This window comes from Apodemus sylvaticus, chromosome 1 (assembly GCF_947179515.1).
Source record: "Apodemus sylvaticus chromosome 1, mApoSyl1.1, whole genome shotgun sequence".
Taxonomy (NCBI): domain Eukaryota; kingdom Metazoa; phylum Chordata; class Mammalia; order Rodentia; family Muridae; genus Apodemus; species Apodemus sylvaticus.
Window position 1 is genome coordinate 210,874,658 of NC_067472.1, and position 21,331 is coordinate 210,895,988.

At 36.8% G+C, this 21,331-nt stretch overlaps 1 protein-coding gene and 1 pseudogene across 5 annotated transcripts in view; one reads left to right on the plus strand and one right to left on the minus strand.

The window, feature by feature from the left end:
* Nucleotides 1–21,331, plus strand: part of LOC127676347 (ubiquitin-conjugating enzyme E2 G1-like) — a 1,073,095-nt pseudogene that overhangs the window by 524,320 nt on the left and 527,444 nt on the right.
* LOC127676348 (uncharacterized) overlaps nucleotides 1–21,331 on the minus strand; it is a 63,274-nt gene that overhangs the window by 8,930 nt on the left and 33,013 nt on the right. For all 5 annotated transcript variants that reach the window (XR_007975832.1, XR_007975831.1, XR_007975829.1 and 2 more), the window contains exons 3-4: nucleotides 14,916–15,013; nucleotides 646–708 (exon numbers count right to left, since the gene is read on the minus strand). Coding sequence is in view for 1 of the 5 variants with exons in the window: in XM_052172283.1 (XP_052028243.1) it covers nucleotides 646–708; nucleotides 14,916–15,013 (161 nt within the window). In the remaining 4 variants the exon portion in view is untranslated. The remainder of the gene's footprint in view (nucleotides 1–645; nucleotides 709–14,915; nucleotides 15,014–21,331) is intronic.

Consider the following 21,331-nt stretch of genomic DNA (forward strand, 5'->3'; position numbering starts at 1 on the left):
AGTTATAAAGATTACTATCATATAATCTTGAACCTTACTTTTTGCCCACAAAAAAAAAAAAAGAGACCAAAACCTTTGTCAAAATAACTGAACTAGAATCTAGTTTAAGTAACAACTATCACAAAACAGCTTCCTGTTGGATTGGGATGACAAGTGTTAGCCACACACACAAATGAGACAATCTACATAGATGTTAAAACAATCTCCCTAAGTTTACCACATAGTTACAACAGTTCTATTTCAATGTTAATTTTTAAGAGTGCATTATTGAAACAGCCTTCTAGAAAATCTCAATTACCCTTACCAATCAGCATCATTCTCAAAGGAGATTAGGAACGGAATATAAAATATCACGTTTATACAGCTCATAAATTCAGCTGTTTATAAAGTCCCCATGAAGAAGGAAAGCTTGGAATCCCAGTGCATACAGCACTGAAATGACCTGACATTTTGAGGTAGCCACAGTTAAGTTTAATGGGAAACACAGTAGCAAAGTTTTCAGTTATAGTTACTGTAACTTATATAACCTAACATTCCTAGAGGATTTTTATATTAAGAAGTTTGGAATCATTAGAATACCAGTAAGAACATCAGAATGAAAGCATCAAATAGAACTGTTTTGAAGAAAACAATTTTAGTACCTACCTGTGTCAGGTACAAGGGAAGACCAGCCTGTTTTTATTTTGTTCCAAATCAGAGGAAGCTTGCCTGTTAAGATAAAGGATTGAGCAGGAAGTGAAGATCCACTTAAATATATTTAAAGTGCAAATTTACTAGGTATCACCAAACACCCAGAAGTCAACAAAATGATGTATTTAAAAAAAATCAAGCCAGGTGCAGGACTTAAACCACAGCACTCAGAGACTGAGGGCAGGCAGATCTCTGTGAGTTCGAGGGTAACCTGGTCTACAAAGTGAGTTCCAGGACAGTCAGGGCTATACAGAAAACCCTGACTCAAAACCAAAACAAAATTCTGACAGTTAGCTTTAGTGTTGAACCATTATGACTCTAGATATCAATAGTAGCATATCTGACAAACAAATATGCATGTATTACTGGCAAGAAAATACACTGTTAACAAAACATGTCTATGCTGCTACAGCAGACTAGACAAAGGCATATTAGGAAAACAGCTGTGTAAGAAATATAGTAAAACACACATTTAAATAACTAACACTATTTGGATTTGTATTAAAGAGTCAGACCACACAAGCAGACCATCATGTACTTAGGTGATGCCATGTGAACCTTCTCTCTATTTTAATTAGTCAATCAAAGGTTAGAGTCTATGATTGGGTAGTGGAGGGGAAAGGTGGGATTGGAGGTTCAAAAGGGGGGAGCAGGTAGAGGAAGAAAAAGAGAGAAGGAAGAGGAGAGGAGGAAGCCACTATGGACCACATGGATGGGAGAAAGCACAAATCTTAGTGATTGGGAAGTAAGTATTTTGCCAATGAAGACATATGACTTATAATTAAAATATTTGGATTATGTGTCATTTATATGGGCTATAAGGGTTGGAAAATTTAGCAACAAATTCGTGCACCTTATATCCAGCTTAGAACTGAACTAAATTGAGAGGAAAATCCAGCCCCCTATATCCTAAACAACCAGAGGTAACAACACAGCCCTGAGCTGGGCCACAAGGTGGCGCCAATGTCACAGCATAGTTGGAGTTCCCTGAGCCTGAGAAAAATTCAAGGACCCAAAATCAATGCTGCCTGAAAAGCAACATTCACAGCTGAAGATCAGCAATTGAACAACAACAGCTATCTTTCCAAAGCTTTCTTCACAGACACAGCAGACTGATCTAGGCGTTTCAGCCGCAAGCCAACCTTCCCCTGCAGCTTTCGAATTTCCAATATCCCCCCACCACACTTCTAAACAGGGCACAGGACAGACAAACCAGCTCTCCCAAATGCTTACACTGCAGGCTGCCTAATATCAACACACATGCTGAAGGCTATAGGCCAGACAAAAGATCCAGAGGGCTCAAAAACACAAAAGCCAAGGATCTTTGTGTGGTCAGCCCCTCCCTACTAATTAAAGACCAATAATAAATACTAGTAAAGACTAATAAAAAGGCCAATAATAAATACTAATAAAAAACTAATAATAAAAGAACCACAATTTTCTAAATCCAACACCAGAGGGAAACAAACATACCAAATAATAAGACCAAATATTAAGAAATAAATAGTAATTACTGCAATTGTTTTCTCATTCATTTCCTTCCACATGAATAAGGTGCTACAGAGAATTAAGGAGTTTCTTAACTAGTGATTATAAAAAGCAATGATATTTTTAAACAATTTTTTGTTTCTCAGAGTATATGTGACCGAAGTCTAGAAATTAAATTTGCCAAGGTACATTGAAGAAAATTTTGCATTTTCTAGAGATTAACTCTAAAACCTGTACTCGGATAGACTCTGAAGTAACACTTTACCAGCAAAACTTGTAATTATAAACAATATGATCTACCCTCATTAAGCATAGCAAATATTTTGATTGATTAGTACTTAGTTTTAACTCAACAAACCTGTCCCTAATAGTTAGTTTCAGTCATCACAGAGACAACAGTACAATACTATACTAATGAAAATATAGCTCTAGCTTTTGTCTCTATAACAAGGACCTACACTAAGGACTAAAGAGTGCTAATAATCACATACATTAAGAGTCATAGCCCAGAGAAACAGATGACACTATGTACTAGATACTTGTGCAATGTTCCTAATTCTCAGTATTACCAGCAATGCTGAGATAAACTAAAATACGTTAAATTGTTCTATGCAAAATATCTACTTCCTCAGGACAAAATTCTTGACAGTAAAGTGAACTTTAAGGGTTACAGTTTATGAACACTGAAAACACAGAGTTGGTGTATAAAGTCACATCATACCTGAAACCATATCATAAACTAAAAAGAAAATAATTATCTAGACATGTAACTGTCTTTATTCATTAAACACACCCATTTTCCCAGTCATCATTCTCAGATTGCTTCCTCCAAGAGCCCTGCCTCGTGGTGGGTAGAAAAAATTAAGTCAATTTTATATCATAATGTGCTCTTCATTGATATTTATCAAGGGAAATGGGAAATTTGAAAATTCAAATGTCCAATTAACGGAAGACAAAAGATTAATGCCAAGTAAATTTTGTCAAATGCATTATTTTCAGGATGCTTTATCAGTACAATCTGTCCAGAGAACTTCCTCCCTACAGTTTAAGCCTCATATTTAAACACATTTCAACCTTTCAACTGGCTGAGTGAGGTCTATAGAGAATGAATCCATGCCCTCCTGAATAACAACACTTAACATTCACTTTGCATAAAACATCAATAAATCAAATTAACAGTCACTTACTTGTTACCACTACTTAGTTAAACAATCTACTAAAATATTCCCTTTGGAGTGTTTGTAGAAAGATACAGAGAGGAAGGGATATGTTCTATGGTGATGTGGTGAGGTATGGGAGAATGGGGTGCCTCAGCAGGCCCATGCCAAGGCATCCCTTCCCCCTGAGGACCAGCCACATGATGGTATAGTATAGAATAGAGTTTATTAAGGGCATGGGGAGGGGAGTTAAGAGGGTGGTAGAGGCAGAGAAAGAGACACTAGAGAAGTAGAGTAGAGATGTAGAGGCCAACCATGGCACGTGGAGAGAGAGGGGGGAAGGCAATGAGAGAAGAGAAAAAGGGAAGCAGGAAAAGAGCAAGGGAGGAGCAAGAGACCAAGAGGGCAAGAGAGCAAAGAGGGGGCAACCAGGCTCTTTTATAGTGGGTCAGGCCTACCTGGCTATTGCTAGGTAACGATGGGATGGAGTTTGGACAGAATGCTAACATCCTTCATCATCTGACAGAAAATGGCTCTTAAACTAGGTCATACTAGCCACTCAAGAAAACACACACAGTATAACACACCTGCCATACAAACTGCACCCCGTGAGAAGTTCATTAAAAGAACACAGCACAAGGGACTGATTATCAGGATAAAATATGTAATACATGAGGCTGAAATATAATACAGCAAGGGGGTATTACTGCACACCCATGCCAAGATGTGCTCTTGAGAAATTACTACATGCAAGAGATCAGGTGTGAGGAGGTTTACTGGGAGATAGCAGAGGGGTGAGGACCTGCAGACTGGGTAGAGGCAGACAAGAGCAGAGCCATGAGGGCAGATAAGGGAAGAGGGGGCCAGAGGACAGAAAACACTGGCAGAACTAAACTGTACCATACAACACCAGGATTACCAAACACTGACACGTCTCTAGCTTCAGTCTTAGGGACTAACTAGTAAGCTCATTATTAGACAAAAAGAGGCAGAAAGTCAAATTTTTCTAGCCACAACTTAGACTATCACTGCATTACATTTCATAAATTAATACAATATTTACACTGCTTTTGGTAATTATGCATGTTTATATCAAAGATTATTATATGAAGCATTAAATACCCTATTAAAGTCAAATTAGCTTTTGTAAGATTTAGAAGAATCTTTAACACTTAAAACATATTTTATCCACACACATGACTCTTTAGTTTTTGAAATGACCTTTGATTTGGTTTCTCTTTCTGAAATTTGTATTAATGACATATTATATACATGAAATATGGCTAAAGACACACAGAAGTTGTCAGCTAAGTCATAGGAGTAAAAAAGAAAATTTAAATGTTTTAGGGGCATATGGAAAAGGCCCTGAGAATAAATTACTAATTCTGCGAACAGAAGAGTTTTGTTTTCAAATTTGCTCCAGGCAGGTGTGAGGGTGTTCAATGGTGTATTCATTACAAGCCCAGAACTGCCATGTGTTTCTCTTAAATTCTCCTTAAGTAGCTTATTTACCAGTCCTGAAGACTTTATCACTTAAGAGTCAGAGAAATTCCTATTAGAAAATTACTGTTTCCAAGAAACTCTGAATCTATACACCTACTTTTAAAAGCAAATGACTTGAGAATTCTGCTAATGTGTATGTCACAGTCATTAATGTAACTGAATAAGAATGTCCCCCACAGACTCAGATATTTGGACACTTAGCTGGTGGTGCTCCTTGGAAGGGATTAACAGATGCGGCCTTGCTGGAGGAAGTGAATCCCCAGAGGTCAGCTTTGAGAGGTTAAAGACTGTTGCCATATTCAGTCTGCTTTCTCTGCTTCACACTTTGTGCCTGCAGATGTGAGCTCTCTGCATTCTACTCCAGCTGCCACGCCTGCTGCTTGCTGCATTGCTGCCCATCATGATGTCTATTAAACTATAAGCAAAGTTACTTTCTCATGGGAAGGGGAACAGGAAGGTCGCTTCCTCAGGTTTGCAGCTTGCTTGGGAGAACATCAGGTTCTCTGCGTGAGGAAGTGTCTCCTCTGTCTTGGGCGGCTGAGAATGACAAAGACCCTAGGTTGCCTGGAAACTAGCAAGCTGCGAGCAATCTCCTCATGCGATTTCTCTACAGATAATAAAATATATCTTCAAATTTAAAGCCAGGTATGGGGTATTACACCTATAATTTCAGTGTCTGGGAGGTGGAATGAGGAGAATCAGGAGTTCAAGGACAGCTTCATTTGCATAATGAGCTCAGGACCAGGCTAGGCTACAGAAACAGTATCTGTTCTGAATGAATACATACATACATACATACATACATAAAAAATTAAAAATAGTAATTCATTTGATTGCTCATTTAAGAGCACCTATGCTCACCAAGGTTTCTGCTGTGAAAAGCCAGTGAGAAAATCCTTATTGATGGTGTAATAAGGAGGGTAGACAGGTCTGATACTCAGATAGATGCTTAGACTATAGATATGGATCAGGAGTGCAGTACTTGCCTGTCTTTCAAGAGGCTGTGAGCTTGTGTCTATATTGAAGGAAAAACAACACCAAGCAAAGCCCACAAGAAACTAAAACTGTTTTCTATACAAAATTGTCCCAACCAAAGACACCTCCCAAGTAATGGAAATTAGTCAAGTATCAAAAGAGAACAAAATTTACAAAGATCTGCTACTTCTCCCCAAATGGGGTTCTTTCCACTCTGAGACCAATCTGTCAACTCCAGAGGAGTGGCTGAAAAGTAGCCATGTTTTTAACAAACACCATACTAAAAGAATGAGGACTGCAGTCTACAAATCTTCCATATATTCTGATCTCTATATAAGGGGTTAGTATCTCAGAAATAAGAACAAACTAGAAGTAAACAAATCAAGTTTTCCAGAAATTAAACCCTACCTCACTTTAGTTTATCTGTGAAGTGGACTGAAGTAACTGGCAAGAAGCAACTGGCAAGACCAACTATATTCCATGTAGCAGCTATCCCTGGTGGTCAACTTGACTATATCTGAAATGAACTCTGACCTGGATCTTGGCTTAGAGATCTTGAGACACAGTGGCTATGAATCCCAGAAGATTTTGACAGGGAAATCTCTAAGTTCAAAGTCATCAGGGAGCAGGGCAGTGGTGGTACACACCTGTAATCCCAGCACTCTGGGAGGCAGAGGCAGGTAGATTTCTGAGTTTGAGGCCAGCCTGGTCTACAGAGTGAGTTCCAGGACAGTCAGGACTATACATAGAAACCCTGTCTCAAACAACCAAAAAAAAAAAAAAAAAGGAAACAAGAGTTGAACCTAACCAACTCTACAGTCTACTATCATTATATACACTTAAAGAAAACAACACACACAGATACACACAAACACACACACACACAAATCCCTTCATGGGCTAGAGAAATGTCCCACTGGCTCCACAATTTAGAGTACTGAATGATTGTTTTTAAAAAAAAAAAGGATTTGTATCTAGTACCTTTATAGGGGCTCACAATCACCTGTGACTACATATGAACAGATACCATAGGCAAAATGCCTACCATATTCTTTAGTTTTACCCTCCCTAGTACAGAGGATCAAATTCCTCTAATTTTTTTTTTTTTTTTTGAATTTTCGAGACAGAGTTTTTCTGTATAGACCTGGCTGTCCTGGAACTCACTCTGTAGACCAGGCTGGCCTCAAACTCAGAAATATGCATGTCTCTGCCTCTCAGAGTGCTAGGACTACAGGTATGTACCACCACTGCCCGGCGAAATCCTCTATTCTTAAAGGAAGTTTTGTTAATTCAATATCAAGAACACATTTGTAGAGCCAGGCGGTGGTGGTGCACGCCTGTAATCCCAGCACTCTGGGAGGCAGAGGCAGGTGGATTTTTGAGTTCGAGGCCAGCCTGGTCTACAGAGTGAGTTCCAGGACAGCCAGGACTACACAGAGAAACCCTGCCTCGAAAAAATCAAATCAAAAAAAAAAAAAAAAAAAAAAGAACACATTTGTAAAATGTTAATATCTGGGAGTGGTTGGATATGCAGAGAAGGAACATTTGTAATCAGTTTAATTTCTTTCTTTCTTTCTTTCTTTCTTTCTTTCTTTCTTTCTTTCTTTCTTTCTTTCTTTCTTTCCTTCTTTCCTTCCTTCCTTCCTTCCTTCCTTCCTTCCTTCCTTCCTTCCTTCCTTCCTTCCTTCCTTCCTTCCTTCCTTCCTTCCTTCCTTCCTTCCTTCCTTCCCTTCTTGCTTACTTTTTTTTGGATTTTTCGAGACAGGGTTTCTTTGTGTAGCTAGCCCTGGCTATCCTGGAATGCACTCTGTAGCCCAGCTATTGTTATGCATTTTGATTAAAAAAAAAAACTTTTAAAAGGTTTGGATCATCTGGCACTTAAAAGAAATAGACAAAAAGCAGGAGAAAAACATGTGGCTGTGACTTCTTTCTGGTGGCTTAAGTGAAAAACTCTCTGACTGTGAGTTTGAGGCTAGCCAAGTTGACAGAGCAAGTTACAGGCCAGGCCTGCAGGGCCTACACAAAGAGAAACACTATTTTGAGGCCAGACAAAGCAAAGCAGAAAAGGTTCTGCTTTTTAATTTACAGACATATGCTTTTTGTTGTTGTTGTTTGGTTGGTTTTTGGGTTTTGGTTCCCCACCCCCACCCCCAAGACTGGGTTTCTCTGTATAGCCCTGGCTGTCCTGGAACTCACTCTGTAGACCAGGCTGGCCTCAAACTCAGAAATCCGCCTGCCTCTGCCTCCCAGAGTGCTGGGATTACAGGCGTGCGCCCACCGCCTGGCCTTTTGTTTTTCTTTTTTTTGGGTTTGACGTATGCTTTTTCTAGTACTATTGACCATAGAATTTTGATCATGAAGGCATGTTGGATTTTGTTTGTTTGTTTGTTTGTTTTGTTTTGTTTTTTTGTTTTTCGAGACAGGGTTTCTCTGTGTAGCTCCAGCTGTCCTGGAACTCACTCTGTAGACCAGGCTGGCCTCAAACTCAGAAATCCGCCTGCCTCTGTCTACCAGAGTGCTGGGATTACAGGCGTGCACCACCACCGCCCGGCAACAAAACCAACTTTTAATAAACAAGTAGATACCAGGAAATGCTCACAAAAATACTTAGCCTTTATTTCTCTTTCCTATAACAACCATTCAAAGAATGCAGAGACAATAGTAATTTTTAATTTTTATTTTTTCGAAGTAAAAAAAAGGCCTCAGCCGGGCGGTGGTGGCGCATGACTGTAATCCCAACACTCTGGGAGGCAGAGGCAGTCAGATTTCTGAGTTCAAGGCCAGCCTGGTCTACAGAGTGAGTTCCAGGACAGCCAGGGCTACACAGAGAAACCCTGTCTTGAAAAAACCAAAAACCAAAAAAAAAAAAAAAACAAAAACAAAAAAGGCCTCAAACCAAGACAACTACAAGATAATTTTATGAACATATATCATAATGAAATCCATTATTTTGAATACTAATGAAAAGGAATAGATTTTAATTGTTCTTACTAAAAAATTAGTGAGGGAATTAATGTATGCCAACTAGATCAAATTTGCTATGGCACAGTATCTAGATATTGTGCAATATCTGGCTTCTCATAACCGTATTTATCCTACATATTTCAAAATAATCCATTATACATAGATTATACAAAATAATCCATTATACATAATAAATTTTTATTTTTATGAAAATGTGGACACAAAGAGATGCATATACGTAGTAAGTTTCACGTTGAGTTTTATTAAGAGAGAATAAAAAGGGTAAAGGATAGAAGGAGCAGTTATTAGGCAAATTCCTTACCGCAGCATCTACATTTGCAGGTGAGTCTCCATTAGGATCTGCCAGCATAGAAATGACACTAATCATGATGGTTTCCACAGTATGGATAGGTAACCAGCGTTCCTCTGGCTTCTCATAACCATATTTATCCTCCCCAGGCTCATGAAGAATAGAAATGCAAAACATCACCATTTTTATCAACTGTAAAATTATAGAATAAGAATTGTTTAAATTTGGTTACACATAATCTATTACAAATGTGATACCTATGTATATAAAACATTATTTACATGGAGATTTCCTAAATGTAATCTACTAACTTTTAAGAATGTTACAGATTAACTATATTTTACATTCTTTAAAATTACAAGTAATTGCAGACCTCCACTGCTGTCCCTGATTCAAAGGACATGCCGTCTCTTTTCTACTTCTCCAATTCTTTATTCTCAGCATTTACAGTTGTCTTTCTCAAATTCTAGTTAAGATGGTCCTCAAGGTTCAGCAAATAAAAATTTTAAAGGGGGAGGGTGATGTAATAATAATAAAAATTAACAGACTCAAAGAAAGACACACATTGGAGAGATATCTCAGTGATTAGAAGCATTGGCCATGAGCTGGAGAAATGGCAGCGGCTAAGAACACTGACTGCTCTTACAGAGGTCTTGAGTTCAATTCCCAGCAACCACATGGTGGCTCACAACCAAATGTAATAAGATATGATGCCCTCTTCTGGTGTGTCCTAAGTCTGCTATAGTGTACTCACATATATAAAATAAATAAATATATCTTTAGAAACACTGGCTGCTCTCACAGAAGACCAGAGTACGATTCTGAGAACTCACATGAGAGTTCACACCCTACAGTCCCAGAGAATCTGAAACCCTTTTCTGGCCTCTGTGGATACCAGGCATGCATGTGGTATACAGACATATATATATATATATATATATATATATATATATATATATATATATATATATATATATATATGTCTGTATATATATATGCAAAACATCCACATACTAAAAATAATAAAATAGGGGCTAGAGAGATGTTGCAGTGGTTAATAACACTGGGGCTCTTGCAGAGGACCTAAGTTTAATTCCCAGCACCCACAAGGCAATTCACAATCATCTGTAATTCTGCTTCCAGGGGAGCCAACACCTTTGTCCTACATCCATAGGTACATGGTACACATACATATATGCAGACAGAACACTCATAAACATAAATATACACAATAACAAAAGCTTTAAAATAAATAAGTGATACTCATAATCTACTTCACAAACTCATTTTAAATGCAAGTTCCATATAGTAACAGTCAGTGGGGTAGAAATACAGAAATATCCTCAATTTTATAGGGGATAAAGAAAGACACAACTATATCTCACTTTGCACTATTTTATCCAAAAGTAAATATTCTCAAAAAATCCTACAGTGTTAATCTATAAACATATTCAAATAATTATATCAGCAATTAATAAAAGTAACTTTTCACAGTAAATGTCTTCTGTCAAAAATACTATTACTTGAAGAAGTTTACAAAACAAGTAGGAATAAATAAATTTTCTGAGTATAAAAAGATTTCAATCAGTAATAACATATGTATGCTTGTTTGGTTGGCTGTTGTTTTGAAAGAGTTTTAACTGTCCCTGTTAGCAATCTTCCTATCCCAACTCATGGTTAAAGAACACAGGGAGACTGAGGGAATAGAGAGAGACAGAAACAGAAGGAGGGAGGGAGGAAAGGAGGGAGGGTGGGTGTTTGTATGTCAAGGGTTATAAAATTAATCAATCCAACAAGTACTTTTGGAAGCCCTACTGTAAAGCAAAATTACTCTTCACATGTAATCAAAAACTCATGTTTTTGCTGATTTATACAGAAACTTTCCTTTAACTGAGGTTTCTCTTCTTAACCCACTCCCATGGCTTGTGAAATCCAACAAAATGGAATTAACAAATAAAAAAGGAACAGTATTAAACATTGTAAAGCCCAAAATGTTGTTTTTGTTTTCCACTACGTTTTACAAAATAAGGAACTGTCTTTGAAAAAATGAGATTGAATAATTGTATATAATTCCATCAGAAGGAATCTACTTAAGATCAAGATTTGGAAGATAGGAACTGAAGGATATATGTAGCTCAGAGAAAAGAGGACTTGCCCAGAATGCATAGCCTTGGTCCCACATCCAGCATCCTATAAATCAGTCATGACAGCACATATTTATAAGTTCAACACTCAAGAGGTAAACATAAATAGAAAGATTAGTAGTTCAAGGATATCCTTAGCTACAAGATCAAGGCCAGCCTGGAATGCATGAGACCTTGTATCAACCCCCAACCCCCAAATCATTAATGGGTCTGTTAAGATTACTCCATTGTTAAGAGAATTCGCTGTTCTTCCAGAGGACTTGAGTTTGATTCCCAGCAACTATGTGGCAGCACAACCTTATATAATTGTAGTCCTAGGATATACAAAACCCACTTTTGTGATCTTGAGGCACCAGGTACACATATACAAGGACCCACCTACATGCAGGCAAAGCACCCATACACACAGAACAAATTAATAATAATATAGTGTGGTGGCCCATGCCTTTAATCACATAATATAGGAGGTGGAAGCAGACAGATTTCTGAGTTCCATGCCAGCCAAGGGTAGATGATAAGACCTGATAGATAGATAAATAGATAAGATAGATAGATAAGATAGGTAGAATAGATAAGATAGATAAATAAGATATATAGATAAGACAGATAAGATAGATAGATAGATGATAGATAAGATAGATTAGATAGATAGATAGATACATACATACATAGGATAGATAAGATAGATAGATAAGATAGATAGATAAGATAGATAGGATAGATAGATGATAGATAGATAATAGATAGATAATAGATAAGATAGATAGATAAGATAGATAGATAGATGATAGATAGATAAGATAGATAATAGATAGATAGACAGATAAGATAGATAGATAGATAGATAGATAGATAGATAGATAGATAGATAGATAGATAAGATAGATAGATAGATAGATAGATAGATAGATAGATAGATAGATAGATAGATAGGTAGATAGGTAGATAGATAGATAGGATGGGTGGATACATACATACATACACACATACATACATACATACATACATACATACATAAGCAAACACCACAATAATAATAATAACAATTTTAAAAGAAAATGACTTTTAAAAAGCAATCATTTGGTAGAACAGTAATGGTGAATGTTTTTTGTCCCAGTACTCAGAAGGCAGAGGCAGGAAGATCTCTAAGAGTTAGAGGCCAGTCTAGTTTACAGAGTGAGCTCCAGAACAGCCAGGACTACACAAAGAAACCCTGTCTCAAGAAACAAAAACAATTACTAGTCATTTAAATTTGAATCATTTTAGATTTAAAGCTATAGAATCTTAAAATATTTTAATTTTACACGTCACTTCAAAAATGAGAATATCTATCTCATTAATTAACAGATTAATATCTGTTGACATGAAATTTATTTTTATTGTACTATATATAGCAAATAAAATTACAATTTTTTCCATTTCTCAGTTAAGAATTAAAAATCACAATGATACACAATTACAACCACTATACATCTTCCTCAAATCAAATTGCCTATACAAATTCTTTACTTTCCCTAAATCTTCAGTGTCTAAAATGCCCCGTTCTATTTTAATTAAATATTTCACTGAAGCAGAATCACACAATCAGTTTTGTTCTTTTAAATTTGTCATATTTCAATTATCATGTCTTCAAGATTCATCATTAAATGTTGGTAGAATGCATTCCAAGTTGAATGACCAAAATTAGAATCATGCCGAATCACACTTTTAAAATAAATATGTCATTTATATAGTCATCAGAAATAAACACTGATGCCATTATGGCTGTCTTATTCAAGACAAAAGTTCTTCTATACTGTTTAAATTCTAGTGATCTCTGATTTAAGCAACGTTTCCAAAAGTATGTTGAATGACAACTATGTTCTCTTTGAGATGTTAATTATTAACTCTATAGCTAGCTATACACTTAATATTTACATTTATTTTGCCAAAATGCTCTTAATTCCCCATACAATGTTTTGTCTGTTATTTTTTCCCTTTCATCTCATTGCTCTTTACAAATGGATTTATTTCTAATACTAAATCCACTTGAAAACCCTGTATGAAAGCTAGGCATGACAGTACAAATCTTTAATTCCAGCACATGACAGGCAAAAGCAGGATAATTTCTGAGTTTAATGCCAGCCTGATCTACATACATAATTTCAGGCCAGCCAATGTTACGGTGACAACCTGTCTCAAAAATAAAAGAACCAACCAACCAAACAAACAAACAAAAAAAAACTAAACCAAAATGACAAACAAGTAAAAACCAACAACAGAAGAGAGAGAGAGAGGTCTAAACTGACATACATCTAAGCTACACAAATTACTATTTGCTATGTAGTGTTTTTGGAAATTATTTTATTATTATTATTGTGTGTATCTATGAACACATAGGCCACAGACCATGTGCAGAGGCCAGAGCATAACTTAGTGGAATGCGATCTCTACCTCTATATGGATTCCAGGGATCAAACTCAGATTACTAGGCTTCCATGGCAAGAACTTTAACTCACTGAACAATTTTACCAGCTAGCTCCATAATAACTTTAACACCCAACACATTATTCATCTAGTTGAAGCATACAATCCAATTGTTTCTATATAGTACACTTCTCAGTTATACAACCAAAGCACACACATTTTTAGGAACTTTTGTCGTCATTACCACCCCCACAAATTCTTTTATAATCTATATTGACCCTTCTCCCCTTCAAGCTGTCCAGCAGTCCTAAACAACCATGAATATACTCTTCAGAGTTGCATATTCTTGAAATTTCATAAGTGGAATTATTAAATGATTGCTTCCATCTGTTTGTTAATTTGAAAAAAATATTTATTTTCCATGTATGAACATATGCCTGTGTATGGCCGTGCATGTGAAGGCAGACACTGACAGATACCAAAGGCATCTGGTTTCACTTTTTTGTTACCAAATCATACCAAACACTTTTATAAATCAAATCACGTTTCATTATATGTATATGCAGTATTTTGCTTTTACTTTCATCAACTGATAGGCACTAGTATTATGGCTAACTTTTAGCCATAACTTTTTAGCTAACATAAATAATTCTGCAATCTATAAGATTTTGGGATACACCTTTACAACTTTCTTTGTTATATAGCTAGAAGAGTACATGTTTGCATCATCACCACATACATTTTATGCAATGTTGAAGAGCAAATCTAAGATTTTGTGCATGCTAGGTAAACACTCCCAGAGTGTGGTAGCGGCTCTTGCCTGTAAGCCGACCAATTGGCAACTTAAGACACAAAGATTACCAAAAGTTCAAGGCAAACTTTAGCTACATAGTGAGGTCCATGTTGATCTGGAACTCAAGCCTGCTACTCCTCATCTCCAAACAAAGCAGAAAACTAAGAAAAAAGAAAGAAAAGGGAAGGAAGGAAAGGAAGGAAGGAAGGAAGGAAGGGAAGGAAGGAAGGAAAGAAGGAAGGAAGGAAAGAAGGAAGGAAGGAAGGAAGGAAGGAAGGAAAGAAGGAAGGAAGGAAGGAAGGAAGGAAGGAAGGAAGGAAGGAAGGAAGGAAAGAACCTAAGAACCTTTGTATTTAGAGTCAATTACAAGACCATATGCACAAAAAAACCATAAAATCACTTAGCACTTTTACTGAGATAGTTGTGAAATCTTTAGTGACAGATCATTAAACTTGCAAATGTGAAAATAAAATTAGAAAACTTACCATTTGGGGGCCAAATCTCTGTAATGAATTTCATTTTAGGAGGCCGGAGGGGATAATCTTTTGGGAAAATGAGATAAGCCTTAAAAACACCACCTTCACTGAAAAAATAAAAGAAAAACCAGGTTCATGAATTTAAGTTATTCTTTATAAGTACTCAATCAGACAAATAAAAGGGTACAGATGATAAGCCAACAAAAAAGGTAGACAAAAATACTAGTTTCCTAAATACAAATACACAATTTAATAAACTACTATAAGTTCTGCTTTGCTAAACTCTCAGGTAATTAGTAAAACTAAAAGGAACACTTGGAAACAGAGGTGTCCAGATCAGATTATTGGTGATATGGTAAAAGTCTTTTCAGTATATGTCTTCAAATGAAATTCAGGAAGTTTAATCTTGTCTACATGATTCAATTTGCTGAATTTTCTATATTGGTTTCAAATAATCTTTCTTCTATGCTCTGGTCATACCCAGACCTCTTTCTCATCTTAAAGTTTAGGCATATATTTTGTGATTTCCCTTTCTGGTATCAGATTGCCATACTTCTATTTATCTCGTTTGTTCATTTCATCATATATTAAAACTTCATTAGAAGGACAGTAATAAATAAAAACGTCTCCCAGAGAGGTTTTATACTACTAACTTTCCAGAATGGAAATGCTGCAATATTGATACTCTGTCTGTACTATCTAATGTACTACCCAGTAACACTCTGAAAATGGCTTGTGTCTTGGTTAGTTTTTATTATCTACTTGACCCTAGAACCACCTGAAAGGAGAATACTTCCATTAAAGAATTTTCTGGGTCATATTTGCCTATGATAATGTCTGTGAAAGATTGTCATGACTGATGACTGACATGGGAGGACCCAGTCCACTGTGAATAGCAATCCCTGAGCAGATGAATTATGTGAATGCTAACTGGAGACTACAGAAATTATTCAATTGTTAAGAGTACTTATTCTTGCAGAGGATATAGGTTTGATTCCCAGCACCCAAATGGCAACTCACAAGTAACTGTCCATATAGCTAGAAGAAATCAAGTCAGCCTTAGGAAGCAAAAATGACTAAATGGTGATATTCACATGGAATTCTAGCACCTGATATCTAGCTCAAGGTCATCCTGGGCTACACAGCAAGACCCAATCTCTAAAAGGTGTGTATTAGACTGATAAGATGGTTCAGGAAATAAAGGCACTTGATACACAAGCCTGACACCTGAGCTCTGTCACCAAAACCTACTTAAAGATGGATGGAAAGAACAAACTCTACAAATTTGTCACCTGGCCTCTTTATCTATGCTGTGGAGCACATACCCACATACACATTATGCACACTCACACTAATAAGTAATTTTTAAAAGATGGGGACAGATGTTTGTACACTGACATAAAAATAGAAACACAGCTGTGGTCACAGCCAAGTGGTTAAGGCAATAGACTAGAAATCCCTTCTCCAAGCACAGGTTCCAATCCTGCTGACTATTTGCTGGTCTGTTTAAGCCCATGTGTAATGTTAACACTCAACAGAATGCTGTTCTTCATCCTTCAAGTTTGGGGGAAGTCTCTAGTCACTGCAGTTATGAGCTTGGAGGATTGTAGTGCGGGATTATGAATAGAGATATTGCTATATATGTATACTAAAAAAAAGTGAGGGGCTGGAGAGATGGTTCAGCAGTTCGAGCACTCATTGATTGCTCTTCCAGAGGTCCTGAGTTCAATTCCACATGGTGGTTAACAACCATCTGTAATGGGATCTGATGTCCTCTGATATATGTGAAAATAGCTACAGTGCATTCATAAACATAAATTAATCTTTAAAAAGAATATAGGAAAGAAAAAATGGCAGAGATCCTATCTCAAAAGAAAAAAGCCAGGCTCTGAGTTGGAAGCCAGCCTGGTTTCCAGAGTGAGTTCCAGGACAGCCAAAGATACATAGTGAAACCCTGTCTCAAAAACAAAATCAAATGATGATGATGATGATGATGATGATGATGATGATGATAACAGCAATAATAACAATAAGAACAACACGTTACATGTAACAGTTATCAACTGTAGGATATAAGACATGGGATCCTTTTAATGTGCTTTGCACATTTCAGTACAGATTGAAATTTTAATTATAAATACTGGATTTTATTACTTTTTTCTGCTTAAAAAATGTTTGAGATTATTTAGCAGTTGAGGGAACTAGCTGATATTCCAGAAAACCAGGGTTTAATTCCCAACACACACAGAGACAAGCATCTGTAACTCTAATTCCAAGGCTATCAGCCGCCCTCTTCTGGACTCCATAGGCACTGCATGCACAGGGTAAACATTAAAGGGGACATGGGGAGCTAGGGCGTGCTATCAAATATTTCCAAATAGTAAGGAGGTAAGCTGAGGGCTCAGAGTCTGAAAAGAAAATCACACTTGATGAAACAGTAAGAAAAAGTTCATAAAAGATTAAATGGAAAAATGGTAAAGCGCACAATGAAGGGGATAATTTGGTGAAAAAATTAACATTTATATATGGAGAGTCTGTGTGGTTGTGCATGCTTGGCAACTCAAGGTGATTCTCATAAGTTCAAGGCCAGCCTAGTCAAATAATAAAGACCATATCAGCCTGAGAAAGATCTTTTCTCTTGATTTTAAGGGTGGGGGATTAAAAGAGGGTGGTACATAATACAAATAAAGGTCTCTAAAAAAGGAATAAAACTAGTTTCTGAGGCAATGGGAGGAGACTAGCAGAAAGACAACTAGGAACAGAGGTCCTCTAATATATAGCAAGGTACTGAAGGCTAGTCTTGGATACATGAGACCCGGCCTCCAAATAATAAGTCATCAGAAATTAGCTAGAAGTGAAAAAAAATAAAATAAAGCTAGTATAAAGCATAACCATGAAAAAGGAACGATGTAAGGCTGGAGGAATGACACAGAGCACTTACTACTCTTGCAAAGGCTCAGTTCTCAGCATCTGCATGTGGCAGCTCACAGCTGCCTGGTCCTCCAATTTCAGGGATCCAGTGCCTTCTTCAGGCCTCCAGGAGCACCTGCACCCATGTGATGTTTATATTACTCATTCAGACACATGAACACAATCTTTTTAGTTTTTTTAAAAGCTGTTTTTTCCCATGGAGGGATGAACATAAAATGTAGCACAGATATCAAGGATTAAAAAGAAAGTAATTAGTCTTAAAAATAAGCATTTTAAAATTAGAGTAGGAAATAAGTAGACAGACAGAATTTGAGAAAGCTAGAAATCCATAAAAGAGCCAAGAATATATGTAAAGGGTATTAGAAAAGTCTCTACAAAATATCTGCACCTCATTTCTCCCAGGTCACTTCATTTTGGTTGATTTAATTCATTCAAAAGCTTCACAATATCTGACTGGAATTCTCATGCTAAAAAGTAGCTACTGCCCCTCTAAATTGTGTAATTAAATAAGTAATTGTCAAATTTACTTAATAGTGTTGCCCTAAAAAATTTTAAGGCAGATGTTTTTCTAATAATTACGCTAGTTCTCAAATGTTTTTTTTAAATGGATTCACTTATCCTCTACTTTACCTAAGGATCATCTGCCTGTGCCTCTCCTACCTCACTTTACCCACTCCCCAAAAAAAACCCACCTTACATAAATAAATAAATAAATAAATAAATAAATAAATAAATAAATAAATAAAATAATTAATAAATTAAAAAATTAAAAAAAAACCCACCTGGCTTAGTGGCAGCCAATTTGTGAGTATACAAACTTTCAGTGTCAAGTTAGGACAGAGGAACTAAAAAACTCATAGGTAAAAATCACAAAGTAGACAGACAGACTGTATTTATTATTGTTCACACATAAAAAGATTTGACTATGGGGATGGAAAAAGATATTGAAGTAGCAGTGAAGTAAAAATATTTCTCCATGTAGAAAGTATTGGTAGAACAATTAACATGATGTTAAGGAATTATATAACCAACTGCTGAACATTTGAAAACCAAGGTCATATTTCTGGCACAAAACCTCCTTTTGTTATTTTTGTAAATTAAATCACAAAAGTCTTAACTGGGTATGGCACATGCCTATAATCTAGCATTGGAAAGTATGAGGCAGAAGGCCTACTGAATTTAAAGTAACCCAAACTACATATCAAGACCCCCTTTTCAATTAAAAACAAAAACAAAAACAAAAAACTCTATTTTGGGGTTCAGAATCTGTCAGTGGTCCAGCACTTGCCTAAAGAGCCTTGGTCCTTTCTTTCCAAATGTTATACACATAAGAAAAGTTACTTGGAGGAAGCGGTTTGGGTCAAGATAGGGTTTCTCTCTGTAGCACTGACTGTCCTAGAATTCTCTCTATAGACTAGGCTGGCCTCAAATTCAAAGATCAGCTTGTCTCTGCCTCTTCCCAAATGCTGGGATTAAAGCCATGCACCACCAAACCTGGCTAAGAAAATCTATTCTTGGCAGCACTAGAAAAATTCAATATTGGATACAGATTTTAAAAACATTATGCTAGGTGAAGATGGGTAAAATAACTACATGTCTTAGGGTTTTACTACTGTGAACAGATACCACGACCAAGGCAAGTCTTATAAAAGGCAATATTTAATTGGGGTTGGCTTACAGTTTAGAGGTTAGTCCATTGTCATCAAAGCAGGAATCCAGATACTCACTGGTACAGGAGAAGCTGAGAGTTATATATCTTCATCTGAAGGCAGCTAGTAGGGCTGACTTCGAGGCAGCTAGGGTGAGGGTCTTAAGCTCACACCCACAGTGACACACCTATTCCAACAAGGCCACACCTCCTAATAATGCCACTGCTTGCAACAAGCATATAAGCCATCACACTACATAAATACTCAGTAACTATCAATCTTTTTGTTTTGTTTTTCAAGATGTTTCTCTCTGTAACAGCCCTGGCAACTATCAGTCTTAAAGTAACACTTAAATGTACTAGGCACTGATTACATAGACTGTAAATAGTGTGGAGTGTCCTTTAGTAATTAAGTGAAGGTTAGTTATACTATCACAAAACAGCATACCATATATTTACAGAATTTTGGCATAACACTTTCTCTGAGTTAACACCTCAGACCACTATCACTGAGATTTAAATACCACTCAAATCCATGTCAACTTATTTTCAATCAGTCTATCCTCTTCACATTATTGAAATAACTACAAGATCACTTTCTTGCACTTAAGTCAATAAGTGCTTTTTAAGAACATACTATAAAGTACTTAGAATTAACAGCCTTGTAAATGTCATTTAAGTCTGTCTGCTTTTCCTTGTCTTCTTTATCTTTTTTTTTTATTCGATATATTTTTTACTTCCATTTCAAATGATTTCCCCTTTTCTGGCTCCCCACTCCCCGAAAGTCCCATAAGCCCTCTTCCCTCCCCCTGTTCCCCCATCCACCCCTTCCTTTAAGGTTTATTTATTTTATATATGAGTACATTGCAGCTATCTTCAGACACACCAGAAAAGAGCATCAAATCCCATTAACGATGGTGGTGAACCACCATGTAGTTGCTGGGAATTGAACTCAGGACCTCTGGAAGAGCAGTCAGTGCTCTTAACTGCTGAGCCATCTCTCCAGCCCTTTATCTTTCTTTTGTAAGCACACTTCCCTAACACAGTAGTTCTTAACCTTCCTAATGTTGCAATCCTCATGTTGTGGCGACCTCCAACAATAAAATAATTTTTTGCTGCTACTTCATGACTGTAATTTTGCTTTTGTTATGAATCATAAATGTAAATATGATATGCAGGATGGTATCTGATATGACCTCTATGAAAGGGTCATTCAACCACCACAAGGGGTTGTGCCTCACAGGTTGAGAGCCACTGCCTTACCACTTGGCCCTTTCCCCAACATTTTGTGCTTCCTTACTCTTTTTCTAAGCTCCCTCCCACCCTCCACCACAGCCATGTAAACTAACCTCTTATGTGGACAGTTTAAATGGCAGGGTCTTCTCCTTCTCTCCTCCGTTGTCCTCCACTAAGAAGCTATTAAGATTTAGTTTGCCAGATCTCGGGTTTTTCTTTGAAACTCTAATAAAATTGTCCTAGTACCTATCTCCCCCAACAAGTAACATTTTAGAAAGCTTCCATTTATAAAGTCTTTCCCTGTCCTTTGTCCTGACACCTTTCTAGCTATTTTCTCAGGACCTGTCCCAGGCACACGGTCTCTTCTTCCCTAAACAAAAGTTACAGATTTCAGAAAAGCACTGGATAAAGTGGCCAGTGTCTCATTAGTACATTCAAAGTTGCCACAAACATGTCTGCTATTCACATTACAAACCAACAGCCAACACTTTTAGAAACATACAGTGAGAAATACATTTTATAACCCACAACCAGAGTTGAATAGATGGCAGATGGTTCAGCAGTTAACAGCATTGATCTGTTTGAGGAGTCAGGTGGCTCACAACCACTA